Source organism: Nematolebias whitei, chromosome 16 (assembly GCF_014905685.2).
Source record: "Nematolebias whitei isolate Nwh7 chromosome 16, NemWhi1, whole genome shotgun sequence".
Classification (NCBI taxonomy): domain Eukaryota; kingdom Metazoa; phylum Chordata; class Actinopteri; order Cyprinodontiformes; family Rivulidae; genus Nematolebias; species Nematolebias whitei.
The window spans coordinates 37,741,857-37,764,687 of record NC_056513.1 but is presented as its reverse complement, the minus strand read 5'-3'; the positions used below and the strand labels follow the sequence as shown (position 1 = coordinate 37,764,687).

General features: G+C 40.8%; 1 protein-coding gene across 1 annotated transcript in view; it reads right to left on the bottom strand.

Moving 5' to 3' along the window:
• Positions 1–22,831, bottom strand: part of LOC119423192 (inactive rhomboid protein 2) — a 71,802-nt gene that overhangs the window by 43,675 nt on the left and 5,296 nt on the right. Inside the window, exon 2 of the mRNA XM_037690599.1 lies at positions 1,194–1,343. Within this exon, the coding sequence (XP_037546527.1) occupies positions 1,194–1,331 (138 nt within the window). The 5' untranslated portion in view covers positions 1,332–1,343. The remainder of the gene's footprint in view (positions 1–1,193; positions 1,344–22,831) is intronic.

Sequence of the window (22,831 nt, the reverse complement as noted above, 5' to 3'; positions counted from 1 at the left end):
TAATGGCACAGTCTAGAACCACTGTATCAAACTTTTCTCTCTAGCCCCATTAGAGAAACAAGTTGTCGCTAATCTGGGAGTGAAAATGGACTGTATTTGAAACTAAACAGTCATGTAAACATGATCGTTAAATCCCGTTTGTTTTTCAGTTAAGACGACTGCATAAATTGAAGCCAATACCGTCCACAACTAACCTTGAGACAGCTTGAGACATGCTTTTATAACGTCCAGGTTTGATTAGTGCAATGCACTTCTTTTTGGAATCAGTCAGAACATTGCACATTTACAACTGGTTCATAATGCTGCAGCCTGATTTTTAACTGGTACAGGCAAAAAAAAAAAAAGGAGTACATTACTCCAGTTCTGGCCTCCCTTTACTGGCTCCTGGTTCACTTTCAAATTCATTTTAAAATCCTTCTGTATGTTTTTAAATCTCTGAACAGTTTTGCCTCCTCCAATCTCGCTGATCTGCTGCAGCCATATGTCCCACAGCGCTCTCTGAGTTCAGCAGACCAGATGCTGTTATTGGTTCCAGGCACTCGTTTTAAGCTCAGAGGTGACAGGACCTTCTCTGTTGCAGGTCCAAAACTGTGGAATGAGTTACCACTGCATGTCAGACAGGCCCCTTCTCTCACTGTTTATAAGTCTCGTTTAAAAACTCACTTGTATGTTTTTGACACAGTGAGTTGATTTTAACCTGTCTGTATTTCATAATGTTAGTCATTTAGTTCTTATCTTTACCTCTGTGGATCTACAGTATGTATTTTATCCTGTGTCCTTTGCTTGTTTTGTTTTTGCTGTACAGCACTTTGGTTGGCCTTGTTGTTGCTTGTAAGTGCTCTATAAAAAAGTGGAATGGTATGGTATTATTATTAACTAATCCTAAGTCTTAATCAATCTTTGCTTCCATTGTAAACCTACAAGTTTCGCAGCTTTAAGATATTTTTTTCTCCAAATTTTTAACAACTTTTCTACATTTTGATTTAGGTGACCCCAGTGAGAAACCGAGACAAATCCAGTCACAGCTCAAAACTATGTGTCCCACAGAACTCCACAGAAACTTGTTGGAGTTTATTATAAAACATTTAAAAGCTTCACTTTCACGGCATGAATTGTGAAGGATGTCGCATGCTCTGAGATGTAACTGGCAGCCGGTCTCACAAGTCCAAGAAGTAAAATACCATTAAGTCTACCTGTTTGTCATGATCATTGGACATGGCATCCTCGGGTGGAGGAATGGCTATGACGAGGCTGGGGGGCTTCTTGCTCTTTAGACGACTATCTGTTTGAGATCCTTTTAGAGGCGGCTCCTCCCCTTCCTGTGAGTCCATCCTGTCAAAGTGCTGCAGATAGAAAAATTATAAAGGATAAATATATTGTGACTATTTTCTCAGATGTACATTTACACACACTTAAACCCACTTTGGACTGATGCAGCACTAAAAATATAGGAAATACCAGTAATTTAAAACTGCTAAGTATTTTTTCCCATTCATTCAACCTTTATTTATACAAGCTAGTCTCAATGAGCCTCGAGGACTCATTCACAAGAGAGACCTGTTTTTAACAAAGAACACAGATGTGGTACAGACAATAGGCAATCATATAAAAAGAATATATAAAATGAAAAGTAAATAGAAGAAATGATATAAAAGCAAATCAAAAACAGCTACATTATAAAGCCATGTAAAATACTAAAAACAGCAACATGTCTGCATTGGTTTTTGCCATGAACTTACCATGTTGTTTTTGCATTCCACTATTTTTGTATAACTGGACAAGATTAACGTATTTTAAAAACTTGGAGCCATTTGAAGAACTGCCTAAATATTGTTTTAAATATATTAAAATGTTTATATTTTATAAGTATTATTTATTTCTTGGTACTCAAAACTTGGCACAAAAACTCACGAGCTGTATCTCAAACTCTACATGCCTCAGTTTGCATGTAAAATGTTAATAAAATTTTAAAAACACTAACAAAGAATGACACAATAGAAAGGGCGGGTGGGAAAAAAGCCTTTGTTTTGAAAACAAGAATAAAAAGGAATTTGCTCAGAGAAGTATTTTTTTCTGCCAGTAAACACAGACTGTCTTAACAATTTGTAAGGCACAGACAGGGGAAGTGTATTTTTATTAGTGCCGCTGTCTCTAGAAGATGTTTAGCAAAGTGTTGAACCCAGACAGCAGACTGACACGAGGAACTTGAGGGTAAAATAAAGAAAACTGATTTATTTAACAGGGGCAGCACGGTGGCGCAACTGGTGGAGCTGCTGCCTCTCAGCGAGCAGGTCCTTGGTTCAAACACCGGTCCGGGGGCCTTTCTGGGTGGAGTTTGCATGTTCTCTCCGTGCATGCGTGGGTTTTCTCCGGGTACTCCGGTTTCCTCCCACAGTCCAAAAACATGCATGTTAGGCTGATTGGTAACTCTAAATTGTCCCTAGGCGTGAGTGAAAGTGTGAATGGTTGTTTGTCTTGTTTGTCTCTATGTGGCCCTGTGATGGACTTGCGACCTGTCCAGGGTGTACCCCGCCCCTCACACAGTGATTGCTGGACATGGGCACCAGCGACCCCCGTGACCCAAAATGGAATAAACGGGTAAAGATAATGCATGGATGGATGGATTTATTTAACAAAACACAAAAACAAGAAGTTCACGAAGCAGTGAAACTTACACAAACCAGAGAGACACAGAGGAAGCTGAACATGAGGGCTTGGGAAGCACAATCCACTGACCAGGGACAAACAAAATGTCAGGATATTTAAAGAGACACTAACGAGACAATATGACGAACACCTGGAGTGATTAGGACTGGGAACAGGTGAAGGTAGCAGACTGAAGAAAAATACTGAAGAGGAAGAAATAAGAAATGACACTAGAAGACAGGAGAAACTAAAACACACAGATATGAAACTCTAACCACATCATCCTATCCCATGATCCTCCTCTGTCACACCAATCCTCATTCCCTTTAACTCTGTGATCGTCCACTCTTTCCTGACAGCTCCTCATCCAACACCCCCACTGTCCCCCTCTGCTCATGTTCAGATCTTCTCGGCCTCGTCTCTCCAACTTTATCTCCAAACCAAACATTCATTCAACCTTTATTTAGACAGGTTAATCCCATTGAGCCTCGGGCACTCATTTACAAGAGAGACCCGATTACATCACAGCAGGTCTCATCTTATAAACCTTCATTTTGTTCTTACAAACAAACAAAAAAATTGTAGAAACACTTTGTCTTTCATCCGAAAAACTGAAGAAGTCCGTCTTCATCTTTCGGATGAAAGACAAAACATTTCTACAATGTTTAGTTTTTTGCACCTGTCCAGATGACCTGACTTAACCTTTTTAGATTTTTCTGGATTAATGAGCATGCATCAGGATCTTGTGCTAATTGTTCACATGTATTCCTCTTGTTTCTACCGACTTGAGTATCCCCACCTCTCCAGGCTCTCTGTTGCTCCTTACTCTCACTCCAGAGGTGAAGAGGTGAAGGTTTTCAATGGAATCCAACAAGGTTGAGTCAGGTCCTCTGGACGGTTTCGTTTTGTTGAAATGTTTCGTCTTTTATCCAAAAGACTTCTTCAGTCTGAGGAGCCACAACAAACTCAGTCTAAAAAACAGCACCTTGACATAGTGGGTCAACCGGTTTGATGGTGGTTCTAGGGTGGCGGGGTGTCCTCCATGCTGCAGGTTTGTCTCTGCTGCTCACACCCGGGCTCACTGTGAACACAACCCGCTCTGCTCCGATTGGGTCAAACTGTGGCTCTGGTTCTCTTTATTGGTTGAAACTAGTGCCAGTTTAATCCCTGGATCACCATTCGATTGGATGGCTTTAACAAGACCACAACAAAACACTTTTTCTTCCCCCTCCTCATTTTTACAGATGACAGAAATCCGCCCCAGCGATGGAGAACTTTAATCCATGTGAATCTTATCGTTAGTGTTTATTAAAGGCCTGTCCTGAACCGTGTCACATGCACACATACATGAAAGTCACAAATAACAGCAGTGAAGTTGATGTAAGTGCATGAGCTTAACGTAACGAGGCTCATCACTCGGTCCACGGAGTGACTACACAATAATAACAAACTTACTTCTTCCAGACTGTAATCAATCAAGTCCAGCAGTGGAGCAAATGGAAAGTCTATTCCTGGAGCTCAGGTTGCATTGTGGTATTACAGAGTATTTGCAGAAAAATCCAAACCAAGTCTGATATGAACCCTGAGATGTAAGATACAAGCCTTGGCCCAAACATCCATTACGGACTGGAAAGCCTTCAGTGCTGTCCTGGAGTTGTGGTTTCTAAAAATCAATGCAGGCCAGGGTGTCTGTGACAGGAACCGCAGCAGAGTAGAAATCTGACACCGGTTCAGTTAATAGCCTAGCTTCCACTACAGAGCTGAGGAATGGTTACATGAGGGCACACCATATTGTCCCCGACACTTACTACGGTCCCAAAAACACAATTTTAACTTTTTAATTTATTTATAAAGATTATTTTCAATCAGACTTGTTGAATAATTTAATGCTGGGATGATTATGTGATTTAACTCTTTTGGAGACAGATGTCTGTAAATCCAGCCTGTGGTTCAGAGGTGCAGCGGGTAGAGGCTGAACACCCCCACTCCACACTTACATAATGAAATAGCAAAGAATTTGGCTAATGGACAGTGCTCAAATGATAGAAAGACTGCTGCTGACCACAGATCATCAATTCAAACAGTCCAGAAGCTGTTGGCAGGCTCCACACAGGGAGTACGAGACTATGCATTTTCCAGTGATTCATTGGCAGCAAAACATATAAAGTTAAACAAAACTAAACAAATGTAAGCCAGACTCACAGCACAGCATTGATCTCAGCAGCTCTAACTCTACACTGACATTTGTGGAAAGTTTTAAACCAAAAGTGAAGTTGTGAAATCCAACTTTTACCAACTCAGACTTGTTGCCAAGGTGAAGCCCTGTAAGACTTGGGGAAAGTTATTCAAGCATTTATTACTTCCTGTCTAGACGGCTGTAGTTCCTTGTATGTTTAGATAGATCATCTCTGCATCAAACTACGAACCGTTCGGAGGCAGCAGCTCGTTTTCTGGCTGGTACAGAAGATGAGCTGCGGCCTTACAGGCAGCTGTGGCTCAGCAGTTAGAGCAGCCGTCCTACAATGAGAGTCAGTGGTCTGATTCCACCAGGATGCTGAAATGTCCCGTGGCAATGCACAAAGGAGCCTCTCATTGCATCATGTGACACCTCCAAGTATGGATGTGACGTAAAGCAATGACTAGTCTTGACAGAATAATTTATTCAGGTTAGCGTAGTGCTGTATGCATGTGTGTGGACGGATGCACGAAGGTACGGATTGTGATGTGAAGCTTTTTGATTAGCTTGGTTGGGTAGAAAGGTAGACAGTAAATGGTAAATGGACAGTATTTATATAGCTCCTTTCTATCTCAAGATACTCAAAACGGTTTACTACACAACCCGTGCCCTCATTTACCCATTGATACAGCACTCTACTAGATCTGTACAAAGACTGATCAGAGCTTCAGATCACATTCATACACTGATGGGACGCACATCAGAGGCAATGAGGGGTTCAGTGTCTTGCCCAGGGACACTTCAGCATGTGACTGCTGGTGGAATCGAACCCCCAGCTCTTGCATTGGAGGTCGACTGCTCTAACCACTTAGCCACAGCCGCCCCAGTACAGTCCATTTACCATTTTACAATGATGCAAAAACACGTAACCCCTGTCTTCACATCTCTTTATTGACTTCTTGTCAATGTTGACATTAATTCAAATTTTTATTGGTAACTTTTAAAGTTTTAAATAGTCTTTCCCGTCATATTTTATAGATCTTAACAAAAAAAAAACACTCCAATCAACCAGAAGTTTCTCCTGGACCTGCAGAGAGGTCCAGGTCAGGAGATCCAGGTTTAAATAATCTATGAAACAATCTGGACTTGAACTACACCTTTAAATCCTTGTTCAATACCCTCATGCATGCTCAATAATCCAGGTAGAAAAATCTAAAAAATTTAAGTCAGGTCCTCTGGACAGGTTCAAAAATACATCTTGTTTAATACATTCTTTTTGTGTGTGTGTGTGTGTGGGGGGGGGGGGGTCTGATTTTAGAAGGTACAGTTTTGAAAGTGTGTTGTAAAATACAACCAGAATAAATGAGCCGAGTGTTGTTGTCTCAGATTCTGTGTTGTCTTGACAACAGAAACAAAAGAAGTAAAAGGTACAAGTCTGCCTTCTATAAAAAGACTAGAAGATTAAGTTTCACTGAAGCACAAAGGGCAAAATAAAAACAGAGTTCACACTCATTGTTGGCTTCAAGTCTGTGTTTAGCTTTTCACATTTTCTGATGGTCTGTCAACATCACAGGGTTATTATACGTGTCCAGGCCTGCGGAGAGGTAATCAAAACTAAGAATGTCCCAGTAAAGATTCCTTTTATCCTCATACCTCTCTTAATGGTTCAAAATGAACGATCTGCCATTACAAAACCCTAACAGGATATTTCCTTTTTCATAAAGCACCAAGTTGTAAAACTGGACATTAAAGTTATTAAAAATCAATGCTGAGTGTGTGTTTGACTTTTCAGACTCATCAGTAAATGGAAATTATTAAACATTTATTTTATTTTGTTCTTCTTTCGGCTGATTCCTTTATCAGGGGTTGCCACAGTGAGCTAACTGGCACGATGTGGGAACTGTTTGTACGCCAGATGTCCATCCTGACGTAACCACTCATCACCGAGCTACCACAGCCCTTTGCGTGGAGCAGAGAGCTGCCATCTAATGTGCCTGGGGAGCAGCTAAAGGCCTTGCTCAAGGGCCCAGTGATTCACCTTTCCCACCCACATATTTTAGTGCAACTGTCAGGGATTCGGACTGGCAACCTCTCCACAGGCTTGCCTTCTCTAACCTCTGCAGGGGAACAGCTAAAACCTGCAGGATGAGGACCTCGGATGTACTTCCCATCTCAAATCCCTCACCTAAACACTGTTGTGCATTATTAAAGATCAACACGTCTGCATGAACGTGTGTTAATTCACTCCTTTGTGGGAGGTGATGTGAGATGCTCCCGTAAGTGTGTCTGATTATGGTTCAGTCTCTTCCTGCAGGGAGGGGTCTGACCACAAATATGTGCCCGTGTGTTTGTGATAATAAAGACATTGTTAATTCTGGAAATTAGAAAACACTTGTTTTTGTTCATCTATCTGAAAAAGCACTCAGAACAACCTGACCCAAACATGAAAAATATATTTCTTGCATTCAATAAGGAGAAAAATATCCTCCTCTTTACAGCATTTAAACAAACTACATGGACAACTGTACAGTAGGTAAAAATAACAGTTTGTCCCATCTTATTAAATGGACATAAAGTGATTTTTTCCTTGTTTGACCTTGGATTATATTTGAAATGTACATGTGTCTGCCAGTAAAACACCATACTCAGTCATTTATCTCATTAATAACGTACATAAATAATATAAGAATAATACATAAGTGGAGGACAACATATCAGACTCTTTTTGAGTAATATTTATAGAAACAACAAAAATCAAATAAAAAGACAACAATGCTTTTGCAAGCAACAAATGTCTTCCACTCACTGTGTATTTTTGGCATTCTTCACACATCTAAACCAAGGGAATAGAAACAACACTATCCGCCTTCACAGCAGCAAACAACACACTCTTGCTGCTTTGTGAACAGTTGTTGTGGCTGCCAAGTTCAGTCCTTTGTCTACTTTCCATTTTAAGGCTGGACTCGGCCATGAAACCCTCAGTAGTGGAGCAGGTTCACAGGTGAAAGCAGCAAGTACTGATGCAGGGTTACAACCGTGTCCTGCTGCCCGCTGAATATTTATGAAACTAAGAACTGCAGTAAACAAACAACATTTAACTGTCGGGGGTTGCAAACATACTCGTCATCCATGTTTCTGTCAACTCTGGAAAAACATTACCACAGCATGATGATGCCACTACCATGCTTCACTGCAGGGATGGCTTCCTGAGCTTGAGAGGCTGTAGGTTTTAATCAGTATGCCTTTGTTTCACTTCATAAGTGAAGTCTGTTTCCTGCCACTCTTATTGAAATAAAGCTCTGTTCACGTTCTCGTGGTCCTCAGAACAGAAACTTCCATCTCTACAGAAGAACTGCTTCACTCCATCCATCAGTCAACTTTACGTATACCTGTGTTTGACTGCAGTGAGGTGAGTCAGCGTTCTTTCCAAAAGCAAGACGTATGACACAAACATATAGTAGACGCAACATGATTAAAAGTGACCAGGTGCTCAACACTTTAAGATAAATAAAACCCCAAGATCAAATCAGGTAAGACCAGGTAAAACTGAAGACAAAAGACGAGAAAGAAAAAGTAAAAATAAAAAAGCAGGTTGTGCTTCTGACAACTGTCTGAATGTGTCGTAATCAAGTCATCAGTTTAAACATTGTTGAGCAAAAACATTTTTCTAAAGGACATGAACTAATTGGCAACATTTAAACTGACCTAAAGGTAACTGGGTCATCTACAATGCTTGAACTTTAGAATGGTATTGTTTTAGATGAGTGTACTGCAACAGTTGGACCAAAGACCTTCAGGCTAAATGAGGAACTGACCCTGAGCTAAACATTTCATCAGTTCCTCTTAGACCACAAGTTGTAAATTCATCTTTAGGGTCTGTTGAAATATTTTGTATTTACAGCATTAACATTAACAGTGTTTTCCATATACTGGCCTAGGCAGAGCGCTTGTTGGACATGGGGTGGGGGTTGGGTAGCGGAGCGTTACGTTACTATACCGCTCCGTGTCCAGAAGTAGCAAAACTTTTGGAAGGGGTGTTGGGTATTTAGGTAGACAGGGCCCTCGGTTCTGTTGACAAGGCAGAGCACCCTCCTTGGATAATGGTAGGGGAAACACTGATTAATAAACCATGCGTTATCATTACATGATCATGAGTGGAATGAATTTTAAACTACATTTGTTCTAAAAAATTCAATATGTCAGAGAAGTACAGTTACATGTGGACAAAAAGAGAAAATAGAAAATTTCACACTATTAATGTAATCTAAAGATAGGACCAAATGCCAATAAGATCAGGAGGCAGCAGTGTAAATATTTAATCATTAAGACTAAAAACAGCCCTTAGAGTTCGATTTTGCATGTTGTCTTACAAAGCAACGCTAAGTGACCAGTTGGATCAGGGACTTTCTCACACAAGCACATTTAAGAGTTTAAACAATATTATATCATGTACAATATATTAAATCAGGACTTAAAAAAGTAATCCTACAATGTTCCTTGTTTTCTTTGTTGATTAAAAATTGTTTGTGGACTTTCGGTGATGACGGTGTAGAGGAAAGTCGGGTGAGTCGGGAACAGGAGGATATTATATCACTTCAGAAGGATAAAACTCCAGGCACCGATGGGTTTACTGTCACATTTTACACGCTCTTCTCTACCTCCACTGCGCCAACCCTTCAGAGAATGTACCATAAGTCCTTTGCAAGGAGCCGTCTGCCCCCCACCCTGTCGGGGGCCTCACTCTCACTTTTGCTTATGACAAAGACCCTCTTCTTTGTAGCAGCTGGCTCATCTTTTAAATGTTGATGTACAGATCCTGTCGTAGATAGCTCAGCACAAACAGCAGGTCAAGCATAATATCAATAGATCCAGCTCATGGAAGGCTCTCATCTCATGACACAAGAGGGCTCCTAAATATTATTAATTTTACTAGTTCACAGTCTCCTAAAGTGATAGCCTCATTAGACATTTGAAAGGGTGGAATGGTGCTACCTTTTCTTTATTTTTCAGAAATTTGGTTTTAGTCCACAACATATTTCTTGGATTGAGCTAGCAGCCCAGTCACTTCGGTCTGTACAAATGGAATCCAATCCACCACATTTCCCCTCTATTGTGGAACTAGACAGGGCTGTCCTCTTTCCTCCCTTTTATTTGCATTAGCAATTGAACCTCTAGCCATTTGGCAGCTTCAGGAGGATATAGGTTTAAGGGCATTTCATGGGCAGGAAGTCCATAAGCTGTTGCTGTATGCCGATGACATTTTCCCCCTTCAAATATGCTGCAAACAGATTTTAATATTTGGGTTGCTTATTACCCGTTCAATTAGTCAGCTCTTTAAAAATTCTCCCCTCTCCTTGAGAGGTGTATGCTAGATTTTAGTAGATGGCCAGGTCTCCCACTGCCTTTAAGGGGTAATTTTAAATTTGTTAAAATGATTGTTTTACCCAAGTTTTTATCTTTTTCCCCATATTCCCATTATTATTAAAAATCACTCTTCATATCACTTGATCAGTTGGTAGGTTATTTCACACGGAGTAACAAAAACCCACGCATCAGAAAAATCAATGTTACAGCATCACAAAACTCATTCACAAAGTGTTGTCTTGGATTAATCACACAAGTGATGACAGGCAACCTGCATGGGTGGATATGGAAACTAAATCCCAATAACAAAAAAGGTTGAATCATGTCATCTGGACTTCGTTTTTTTTGTTAAAAAGAAACATTTCGCCCCTCATCCAAGAGGCTTCGTCAGTCTGAGGCCTAGCCATCTGGTATTACCCAGAAGCCACCCTGACTCTTGTGTTTCAAGCCTGCCTCAGATACCCCTGAAGTCTGGCCTTTTCACTAATGGTTTCAAAAACACAAAGTTTGTTTTCTCAGTCATCCAGGTATATAACAACAAAAAAGGTTGAATCATGTCATCTGGACTTCGTTTTTTTTTGTTAAAAAGAAACGTTTCGCACACGTGTTTCAAACACAAGAGTCAGGGTGGCTTCTGGGTAATACCAGATGGCTAGGCCTCAGACTGACGAAGCCTCTTGGATGAGGGGCGAAACGTTTCTTTTTAACAAAAATGGCTCCCAGAACTTTTATGAGAGGACCTGAGGGCCTCTCCTGCATCATAGTAAGTTTTTGAACTTTGGTTGTGATGACTGACCTTAAACCAGATTCAAAATTAATCCCCCACCGCTCCCAAAAAATAAATAAAGAAAACAAATAAAGAAAAAACTAAACAACTACACTTGTATTGTTAGCTGAAGGCGTTTCACTTCACATACGGAGAGCTTTCTAAATTCAGTACTGAAAGAAGGGAGTTCCAAGCTTTAAACTGCATAAGATGCACTGTTTATGCAGCTAAATTCACATGCAGATTAAAGCACTATCCCCAAAATTATAGTCCCAAATGCTCTTAAAGGGTAATCACCATCATAGAATACAGTGGTTTTTCACATTAAAAGTAGTCCCTCACTACTTCGCGGTTCAACTTTTGCGGTCTCATTCTTTCGCGGTTTTTCAAAGTAAGATTGAACACGAGAAAAAAAACTGTGCATGACACATGATTGTCAACTTTAATATTACTCATGTGACTGGGACAGTACGAGATACTGTACAGTGAAAAGTTAAAGAAAAAATAAAATACTTTGGACAGGTGCCATCATTTTGTAGTTTTCTCTCAATACGCCTACACTGTATCGCCACTCATAAAAACTACATTTCCCAGAAGCCAACAGAGCCCTCTTACACAGCTTGTTAACATTTGGTTTAAAATTCAGTTTGTTGTCTTTATGGAACTACTTACTCAGATCATGAACATGCCAGTGGCCAGAAAATGTAAAGTACTTTAAGGTGGCTACTTTTACTTCACAGGTATGCAATTCCATATTCCTTAACTATTAGATTGTGTTATAGCTATTATTTTTGTATTAGCTAATTTATCTTGAGTCTAGTTGACTCCAAAGGTTGATCAATTGTAGATGTGCATCCAATGGTTGTTTTATTTATTTATTTATTTATTTTTTGAGAAATTCATTAAAACCCATTTTTTGCTGACAGAAAGATAAACAAACATGCACAGTCTGTCAGGCAGTAATAATCCTTTATCCTTAAGAGTGTAAAGGAACAACTTATTTTATATTTAAAATTGTTTCTCTAATGTTTAAATATTCATCATAAGTGTATGTCCAGTGAAGCAGATTCATGTTCAGTTTTTTTCTTGTATTCCTTGTTTCAAAAATACCATTGGTCCTGATGCAAGCTTTGTCTCAACAAATCGAGCTTTCAGTGAGATCCCAAGCTGTTAATAAATGACCAGAAGGAACAGAGTGAGAACGAGCCTCGCACGACACCAGCTCACAGCCAGAAAATTTAAATGACAGTTGGACTTTAGCAAGTTCGTTTCCAGACAATCAGATCATTCATGGCAGCGCTGAAACAACAGCTGCTGAAAAAGCTCCATATAGAAGCTTAAACAACGATCCTAATTTTAAATACTGGCTCCGCTGCTCCATGAGTGAGGGAAGGAAAGATCACGACTGTGCAGTGGTTTAATGCAACTGAAGCTGAGGAGTGAAAAGAGTGGACAGAGTGAGACAGTGAGGGTGATGTCTTACTGGGCTTCAATACTTGAGAGACAGCAACTCAAAGTTGGGAGAAAACAAGTACATTTTTTGTGGCAGTCTTATTGAACTTTGAGTGTTTGTGACTAAATGGCCGAGACAAACAAATCAAGACAAACAAATCAAAACAAACAAACAAACACAACAAAAAAACAGGCACCATTGGCTATGTTGATTACAGTCATTTTAATTTCTAACCCCAATTCTAATGAAGTTGAAACCTAGTGTAAAATGTAAATAAAATAAGAATGCAGTGATCTGCAAACATCATGAACTCCACCATGGAACATAGTAAACATGTGTTTAAACAAATAATTTGTATGACTTTTGGGGGAAAAAAAATCATGTAATTTTGAATTTCATTTTAAAGAAACACATCTCAAAGTCCATGTTTAATGCTGTGAAGCATCTTTTCACATTTAGGACCTGATGCTGGAGGTTTTGGAGGAGACTGTTGTCCCATTCTTGTCTCATGTTGGATTCTTATAGTCCTGAGGCTTCTTCGCTGGATATTTTTGTTTCATGATGTGCAGAACATTTAAAGTTAATGCAATATTGGTACTTGGACTGGACTGCATGCAGACCAGCTCAGCATCTGGCTTTTCTACTTCTATGCTCTGCTGTGGTAATGGATCAGCACCTTGCTGAAATATAAAAGGTCTTCTCTGAAAAAGATGTCTGGATTGAAGCACATGTTCTAAAACTTGGATGTACTGCTTTAAACGGACGTGTATTTCCAGATGTGAAAGTTGCCCATAACAAAGACACTAATGCACCCCTATATCCTCAGAGAGGCAGGCTTTTGAAGTTGGTGCTTATAAAAAGTCTGACCGTCCCTCTCTTCTTTAGCACAGAGGGTCTGGCTTCCATGATTGATTTCCAAAAAGAAACTCAAATTTGGATTAATCTGACCACAGAACAGTTTTCACCGTACCTCAGGCCATTCTAAACGAGCTTTGGCCCAGAGAAGATGGCTAATGTTTCTGGTGGCCGTTCAGATGTGGCTTTTCTACACATGACAGAGCTTTCTTTAACCAGCATTTTTTTTTTCTTCATTCAACCTTTATTTAAAAAGGTAAATCCCACTGAGCATCGAGGACTCATTTACAAGAGACCTGATTTCAAAAAAGAATGATGACAACAATGGACAACAGCGACAACAATAGACAGTTATAAAAAGGCATAATGATTTTTAATTTGTATTTTTTTAACAAACAGGATGGCTAAAAAAAGAAAAGTAACAAAAAAACAGCTAGATTCTAAGGCGATTATAGAAAACTAAAAACAAGAACATGTCTGCATTGGTCCCTGCCAGGAGTCCAACAGATTCTTAAAGCCACTTAGAGGTCAAGGTCGAGAGCTTCAGATCTTTTTGTAAGATATTCCAGGAAACAGAAGCGGAGTAGGAGAAGGCCCTTTTGCCAAGTTCAGTCCACACTGAGGGAACATTGCGGGTAGTAATGTCCTGAGAGCAAACGCTTTAGCTGCACTCACTCAGAGACATGTAGGAGGAGATTATTATTATTATTTTTTTTCCCTCTGTACTCCGGTGAAGACAGACGTGTTTCCCGGCGCTCCATACCTCCCCTGCTTCCCTGCTTGCATTTTTTTCGTCCTGTGAACCCTTAAAAGGCCTCCTTATATTCTGCATACCTCTTAATTGGAAGGAGCAGCTGGTCTCTCAACAAAATCAATCAACTTCTCCCAACAGGAGTCAGGGTAAGGAGGACCCTCTTACCTCGAAGGAAACAAATTGGATTCACGATGACAACTAGATTCTACTATTTGTGTTGGTGAAATCTTGGATTGTCTACAAATTCGTGTGGATGTGTCGAAGCTCGACAGTGCTCAGACTGAATTTGGAGAGCTGCTGCAGGGAGCTGGAGCAGCTGTTATCAGGACTGTGAACTCACTGACAGCACTCATGAATGGTGGGAATAATCTTGGAGAAGCTGTGAGCTCAACTTTTGGCATAAAGGATCAATTCGGCTGTTTTGGAGTTTCCATCAGAGGTATACCAGCAAGACTTTAAAAAAGGCAGAAACAACAATTCACGTGTTCTGCCTGACCCAAACTGTGGCCTTGACGCCGGACTTATCTCAACTCCTCCTGGAATGTTTTGAAAACAACAAAGATGCTTTGACTGTTTCTTCACCCCTCCCTTCCCCAAGGCCGTGGACATGTGACAGAACCTCAACTGAGCTGAAGATGAACGTCACCTCTTATCTGGACAATGGCTGAGGGGGGCTCTGGACTATGCTACGACTTTCCCTTAAAAATTTGATGTTTTCACCGCCTATATGTAAATGTATAAGGTCTGTTTATGTTGCTTTGCTGTGGTAGGTTTTTTTAATGCCTCAAATCGTGCCCGGTCTAGGACACGGCGTGAGAGATCGTTTTTTAATACAGTCTCTCCTCATGTTTTCTTTCCTTTTTTAACCACTGTTTTTGTTTGTCAAACAGGTCTCACTTGTAAATGAGTCTTTGAGACTCAATGTGATTTATCTGTTTAAATAAAGGTTGAATGAATGTATGAAGGCAGCAGACCAAGAAGCGATTTAAAGATGAAAATGTACCAGTGGGAGAGTCTGCGTGAAGTTAATGATGTCCAGTTAACCAGTGAATACAGGGTGCAGTGGTGGGTACGATAATCACAGCCAGTTATGAATCTTAGTGCACCATGATAGACAGCATCCAACATCCGCAGGGTGCTTGTAGGAGCGTTCATGTAAATAATGTCACCGTAATCAATGGAGGGAAGGAAGGTCACAGTTACAAGGCGTTTCCTAGCATTCAGAGTTAGACAGGATCCATTTCAGAAAAAGAAACCCAGTTTAACTTTCAGTTTCTTTACTAGGTTTTCCACATGGAGCTTAAGAGAGATGCAAGTCGACCAAGATACCCAAATATTTATAGGAATCAACAAATTAAATCGGGACACCATTTGAGGATGAAATCAGAGGAAGAACTACTGGGACCGACTTCCTATTTGAAAAAAGCATCCCTTTGGTTTTGTCGGCATTTAGGACAAGTTTGAGGAGGAACAAATCTGTGTGGATGTCACATGCAGATTTCAAAAGCTGGAAAGCCTTTTCAACCATTTTAGCTCAACAATAAACAACTGTGTCATCAGCATAGAAATGTATGGATGTATCAGGGATGTTTTTACCTACATTACAAATATAAATTGTAAAGAGGGTGCGTCCTAAAACTGAGCCTTGTGGTACACCATTGTTGACTGTTAAAATACTGGATGAAGTACCATTATGTTGAACACAATGCCTCCGGTCTGAGAGATAGTTAGATAACCAACCAATGGTGTGTTCTGAGAAACCAATTTCTGAGAGCTTATGACACAAGATGTTATGATCCACAGTATCAAAAGCTTTAGAAAGATCTAAGAAAAGAGCAGCACAATAATCCTTAGCATCCAGTGCTTCAACGATGTCATTAAGAACCTTCAGTGAAGCAGTCGTTGTGCTGTGTTGTTTCCTGAAACCAGATTGATGTGGAGGTAAGATGTTAAATGAGTCCAGGTAATTTTTGATTTGAGAGTTTATCCGTTTTTCTAGAACCTTGGCTAAAATGCAGAGTTTAGAGATTGGCCGATAGTTGTTCAGTGAGGTGGGGTCACCTCCCTTCAGCAAAGGAAGAACAAAGGCTGTTTTCCAAATGTCTGGGATGGAGTTTTGGCTTATGGAGAGATTAAAGATGTGGGTCACAGGGACTGTGATGATATGAGCGGACAGCCTAAAGAAATAAGGTGGAAGTTCATCTGGACCTGCAGATTTTTTAGGATCAAGATATTTTAACAGTTTATTTACCTCACTGACTGAGAACGGAGAAAAAGAGAAGGTGTGCTTAACTGAGGATTGACTTGTAGGAGGGATTTGATTTGTAGAAGTTTGGTTATTAAGTGAAGTGTCTGATTTTCCATTAGTAACTGTGTCAAATAAAGAACTAGAAGCAACAAAATGTTTGTTGAAACAGTTCAGGATCTTGTGCTTATTTGACACAAGAACAGAGTTAATGAGTAGTTGTGATGGGAGGTCAAATGATTGGGGGCTGCCTGAGAGAGATTTGATGGTTTTCCAGAATCTGTTAGGGTCATTTAGATTTTTGGAGGTCCGAGATAAGAAATAGTTACGTTTTGCTGCTTTGACAGCAGTTATGCATTTATTCCTTCTTCTGTCGAAAACTCAACCAATCAGTGTCTGAGTCAGATTTTCTCACTGCAGACCAAAGATGATCTCTCCTGTGCAGGAGGTCAGCTAGCTCTGGAGTAAACCAGGGGCCGTCTCGTCCCTTTATTCTGAACTGACGAAAAGGAGCATGTTTGTTCACAAAATAAATGAAACTATTATGAAAATATCCTGATGCATGCTCAATAATCCAGGTAGAAAAATCTAAAAAAGTTAAATCTGGTCCTCTGGACATTCAAAAAAAAACCAAAACAAAGCAAAACAACAAAAAATGTAGAAACGTTTCGTCTCTCGTCCGAGAGACTTCTTCAGTCTGAGGTGCTGTTTTCAGCTCAGTCTCTTAAATAGCACCTTCTCAGAGTGGATCAACCAGTTTTGCTGCTGACAACCAAAACCAACTGATCACATGCTCAAGAAGGACCATCAGCCTAACAATGGATCATTAGCACACTGATGGCTGTTTACTACTCACAGAGGGCTGATTATGAAAATAGTTCCAAGCCAAGTTCACGTCATCAGTTAACAGAATACAATGCCAGTCAAAGTGAGACAGATCCCAGAGGAATGACTGTTCGCAAAAACATTTCAAATCCCTTTTTTGAATTAAGCTGGGCTTAGAAGGTGGAAGTTTAATATCTTTGAGAGTCGCTGTCACACAATGATCACTCAAAATGTTAGCGAATACACCTGTACCAGGGAATTTGTGAGGCATATTAGTTAGAAACCAGTCTAAGATGGAGGATTTTTCAGGACGTTTCTTGTTTGGTCTAGTGGGAGAGTCGATCAATTGGGTTAGACTGAGTGACAGGCAACATTCCGTGAATTTATCACAGAGGGGGGTCGACTTATCCCAGTCAATGTTGAAATCTCCTGCCAAAAAAAATCTCTTTGAATTTTAAATTTCCAAGGAATTCCATCAGGGAGGACAGAGCCTCAGGTGTTACTGAGGGGGGACTATAACAACCCACTACAGATAAGATCTGGCCCCAATTCAAAGTGATGTTTACAGCTAAGGCATCAATTTGGTTTGGAATTGTTTTAGAAGACACACGACTAGCAACCAGAGAATCTCTGATGTAAATAGCGACTCCACCCCCCCCACCCCCCATTTTTGACGATCACAGCAGTAGATGTTAAATCCATTGATTACCAGGTCATTATTCAGTACAGATTTGTTGAGCCAGGTTTCAGAGATGAAGATTACATCTGCCCCAGAAGAACTGACCAGAATTTACAAGGCATCGAGTTTTTTCCAAATGCTACGTGCATTTACATGCAGAAAATGAAGTCCTGACGTTTTTAAAGTTATTTGGTGTGTTGTAATTAGTGGGGGGTCTAGGGTTGGGATGAATCTCTGACAGCAGTAACAACATTATCAGACATTTTCTTGAGTTTTTCGTGACTGATGTTTGTTTACATACCATACCATACTATTTATAAAGCACTTAAAACAGCGACAAGGCCAACCAAAGTGCTGTACAGACAAAACAACAGGTAACACACAAAGCAACATACAAAATGAAGTAAATCAGAATATAGACATAAAAAGATGCATTACAGGAGTTAGTAGTGTGACAATTAGCCCCCATTATCAAACCATGAGAAACATTAATGGAGACGTGATCATTCAGAACCCAAAAACAGTGAAAGTTGCAGTGATGGGCAAATCCAGGTGTATTAACAAGATTCAGTGACTCCAGATAGTCTGAGATCTGAAAATAATGGCAATAATATGAATGGTGCAGAAAAGTCTCAGACCATAAAGCGTCACAAATCAAATGGGAAAACAAATCCGACGAGGTGGCCCAACTGCAGTTTGAGTTGGGCTGAGGGGGGCTCTGACCCCCTGTGAAGATGGATGGATGCTCCCATGAGAAATAAAAGCTGGGTCCAGAACCAACAGGCAGAAACTGATAATTTGCAGCAAATAGCAGAGCGAGCTGCCAGAAAATCCTCCTGAAATGAAAGGCATGGTCCTAGCGCGTTTCAGGCCAACAGGGGACAACAGCGTGATCCGGAATAAAAATAATTATCCAGGTGAGTTTGGATGGAGGCCTCCGATGCAAACTCCGAACTTCTCTTGAGCACCACGCAGCGCTGCTCCTCCGCTTCTCTACATGTCACCTCCGCACCCGACAGCACGAGAGGCAACCCCGGTGAAAAACGACGAGACTGACCGGAGAGGCTGAAGTCATCACTGGTCTGGTCCGGTTCTGCTCCAGTCCAGCTTTGGCGCTCCACAGCACGAGAGATGAAGAGGCTGAAGTTGTCCCTGGCCTGGTTCTGCTCCAGTCCGGTTCCGGTGGTGCTTCAAAGCATCAGAGTGTCTCCTCCAGGCGAACACAGCGATTCCACGTAAGTGGACAGTCCTTCGTTAAAAGGTAACAGGCTGCTCACTGAAGCTGAGATCGGCTCTGTTAAAGACGAAGTCCCCCACAGCCAACTCGGTTCGGTTCTGGTCCAGTTCAGGGGACACAGGTACACTTCCCCCACACCAATGAAGATACCACAAGGGCCAGTCCAGCAGAAAAACAGCGAAATACCACCTGGCGATTCTTGTCGGAACCAGGTAGAACCACAAAGGTCCAGATGAGAAGTTTGTTGGGGTCCAGAGAGAGAGCGAAAAAACACCGAACCTTCGTGCGACGACTCCCCAGCTCGAGGGGTCACCTAGCGGCAGGGTGCGCTCAGAGTGACCGGTGGGGTGGGTGCGGCCGGTCCTGGACCAAAATATATACATTTTTGGACAGTCCCATCTGGCTCTGAGTCACTGAACACCGAATTCGGTTGGAAGGGGGACCAACTTTAGCCCGGTTCGAAAAACAGGTCAGTTAGATGATAAAAGACTGCAGAGAAGCTGGAGGGAGCTGCCATCCATCTGCTTGTCGGAAGCAATATGATTTGTGGGTTATCATTTGTGGGTGAACGCTCAACTGTGCTTACAGACAATGAATGCTGTAAGTGTTCCTGAGCCCCTGTAGTGATGTCCAGAACAGAATCACTTTTAAATGCAGTGCCACCAATGATAACGCTAGCTTGTGTGTACAGTAGTCCCTCAATTATCATGGAGCTATGTTGCACACACCCCCCGCAATAGGTGAAAATCCACAAAGTAGCAACGTTATATTTATTTTAGCATTTATATATATTGTAAGGCTTTATAAACCCTTCCCACACACTCTAGCAATGTTCTAAACTCTTAAACCTACTAATTTTAACAACATACATTTATGTACTGTACAGTACTTCATAATTTTACTCACCAGCTCTGCAGACCAGCAGCTCGGTTCCAGTTCAGCGGACCGAGCCTGCAGCAACGAAGCCCACTGCCCCGTTCAGGTTGATGTGCACGTGCATAATCAAGCTTCAGGATTATTTGTGACTTTCCTGCCAGTTCTGCAAGCTTCATTGATCAATAGTTACTTCTGGCTTTGCGTTGCAAAACGTTTCCCTCCATTTCGGCAGAAAGCAGCAGCCGGAAGTACTGTTGGCTTCTGGGTATTGTAGTCCTTTTGACTGGCCTTACAGTATAGGCTTATTGAAAGAAAACTACAAAATGGCGGTGCCTGTCTGAAGTATTTTTTCATTAATTTATTTATCGCGTACAGTCCCAATCACGTGAGTAATATTAAAGTTGACAATCGTTGAAAAACCACGAAAGAGCGAGTCTGCGAAACTCAAACCAAGTAGCGAGGGACCACTGTAAATAGGAAGTGGTGGTTTGGTTTCTGACGAGTTCTTTTTGATTCCCTCCTTGATAACATTTCTACAACTACAATGATTTTTTTTGCATCTCCGCTTACAAAAATAACACTTTGATTCTGCTTGTTTAAAATTAGGGTTAAGTTGAAATATCATTTAGCCGCCCCCTATAACTTATCAACTGATATTTTATAGTCTTACACTATTATTTTTAAAATCTAATATTAAACTGAAATCTAGTTTTATTGCCATTCAGCTCAAGTATGTATTAATATTTCTAAATGCATATTTCAACAGCCTATTGAGATGTAGGTTATTTTGGGCTACAGTGTGTAATGTTCAGTGGCATGTTTGTGCAATCAAAACAATAACAGTAACGGCCCCACCATTCTTTATTTACAACCACAATATCTCAGGGTGTATCTCTGACTGCAACAAAGTGAGGATGTATTTTGAGTAGGTTGTACAGTAAACAGAACAATTGATTTGTTTTTCTGGTACCAACAAAATCGATCATTCTATTTCAAACCCATCTGAAGACAGTAAAAAAGGCATCAACCTAACCTTTAAGTACATACCTGCAAACTCAGAAGGGATGAAAAAGTAAAGTGATTGTGTGGAGGGTGGAGGTCTGTGCCCCTCCCCCTAAACAAAACACCGGTGTGTTGTGTTTCATTGGCACTAACGTTACGCGTTAGTTTTTATTTCTCTCATGACAATGACGCATTATTATCCAACAGCAATAAGGATGCATTAGATAGTCTTCCCAAAATTATTCCCAATGAACCGAGTGACATTAGCTATGTTTACATAGACATAAGTAATCTGATTAAACAGCCATTCAGAATAAAAATGTGTCATGTAAATGTCCCATTGCGATAATTTTTTTGTTTAGTCAGCTCGATCCAAAATAATTTGTGATTAGAATGAAACGGGTGGTTTACACCGATCCATAACCGGAACGGTGTGCATGTAAACACTTGATCTGTTCATTTTTTTTCCGATTGTGAAAAACTGACTTGACTGCACATGTGCGACCTATGTCATTTCCGCCTGGCTAATGCTAATAATATTAGCATGTCGGGGAAGCAAATCTGGTCGGTGAGCGACAACATTTCAACTAGAAATTTTGAATTTTGATTTTCGTCTATCTTGATTGTGATCGGCCAAATGAGTCACGTTCCACCAAAGATGTTCTATTGTAGACAGAAACCTTGATGTTTCTTAAAGTCCAGTCAGTGGGAAATTATGCATCTACCACACCTCTGACCCCCCCCCCCCCCCCAAAAAAACCCTTCAGTTCTAATGACTCGTGTAAATGACATGTTTTGTTTGAAATCAGTGAATTTCACCAAAAAGTGACAAGTTTGCAGGTATGTAACTGATTTTATTCCCCAGAACGAGCATGTCCAAACGTGCAGTGTCAGAGTAAGAGCCTCAGAGCTCCTCACAGTCTGTCAGATCTGACCTGCATAACTGTGGTGGGTGCTCACTGTAAACACGACACACGTAAGGGGAGTGGTGGTGTTGAGGTTAGAGAAGGCGAACCTGTGGTCAAAAGGTAACTGGGTCAACTCCCCAGACCAACAAAAAAAATGGTGTTGGAAAAAGTGGAGCTCCCACACCTGCCTCCACCCTCATTTGCCCCACTCTGGACCCTTGGGCAAGGCCCTTAAAACCCCCCCCTCCCCCCCAGCTGCTCTCCGGGAGCCCTAGATGCTGCTCCACATGTGTGCTTACGCGTGTGGTGGGAAAAATGCAGAGAATTAATTTCCCCATTGTGGATTAATAGAGTATATAGAGCAGGGCTGTTCAACAAAACTGCTCGGGGGGGGCACAGTTTCTGAAAGCCAGGGGCTCAGGGGCCGGACATCCAGCGATTCAAGTCATTATGTAAATAAACCAAGGATTACAATGATCCGTTACATTTTACATTTGTTTATTTTATTGAATTGAATCATAAATACTTCCGGTAAGATGGCGCCCGTGTACATGGCCTGCAATCTACCTCTGACGATACTGTTTGGAATATTTATGTAATCTGCTGCTATGTGCTTGTTCTGTTTGTCCCTGTACAGCACTTTGGTGTGCTTTGTCACTGTTTAAAGTGCTTTATAAATAAATTGGTATGGTATGGTATAAATGCTCAATATTTCTCTTTAGGACATTGTAAATATTTTATTTATTTTTCTCACTTTTTGGTACTTTTTTATGTACCCTTACTGCATGCTTTTAGTATTTTCTTGATGGTTTGTTCTCTGATTTTTTTTTTAGTGAGTCAATTGGTTCTTCTCATCCTAAGCATTTCATTGTACTTTTAACCCTGTGTTCACTTTGTATATGACAAATAAACACAACTTGAACTTTTTTTAATGCAATGAACACCCCCCCCCCCACCCCAAATAAATAAATTAAATTAAATAATGAAGTGGGTCGTATTGAAGTCACCCGCTGGCTGCCAGTTGAATCGCCCTGATATGGAGTGT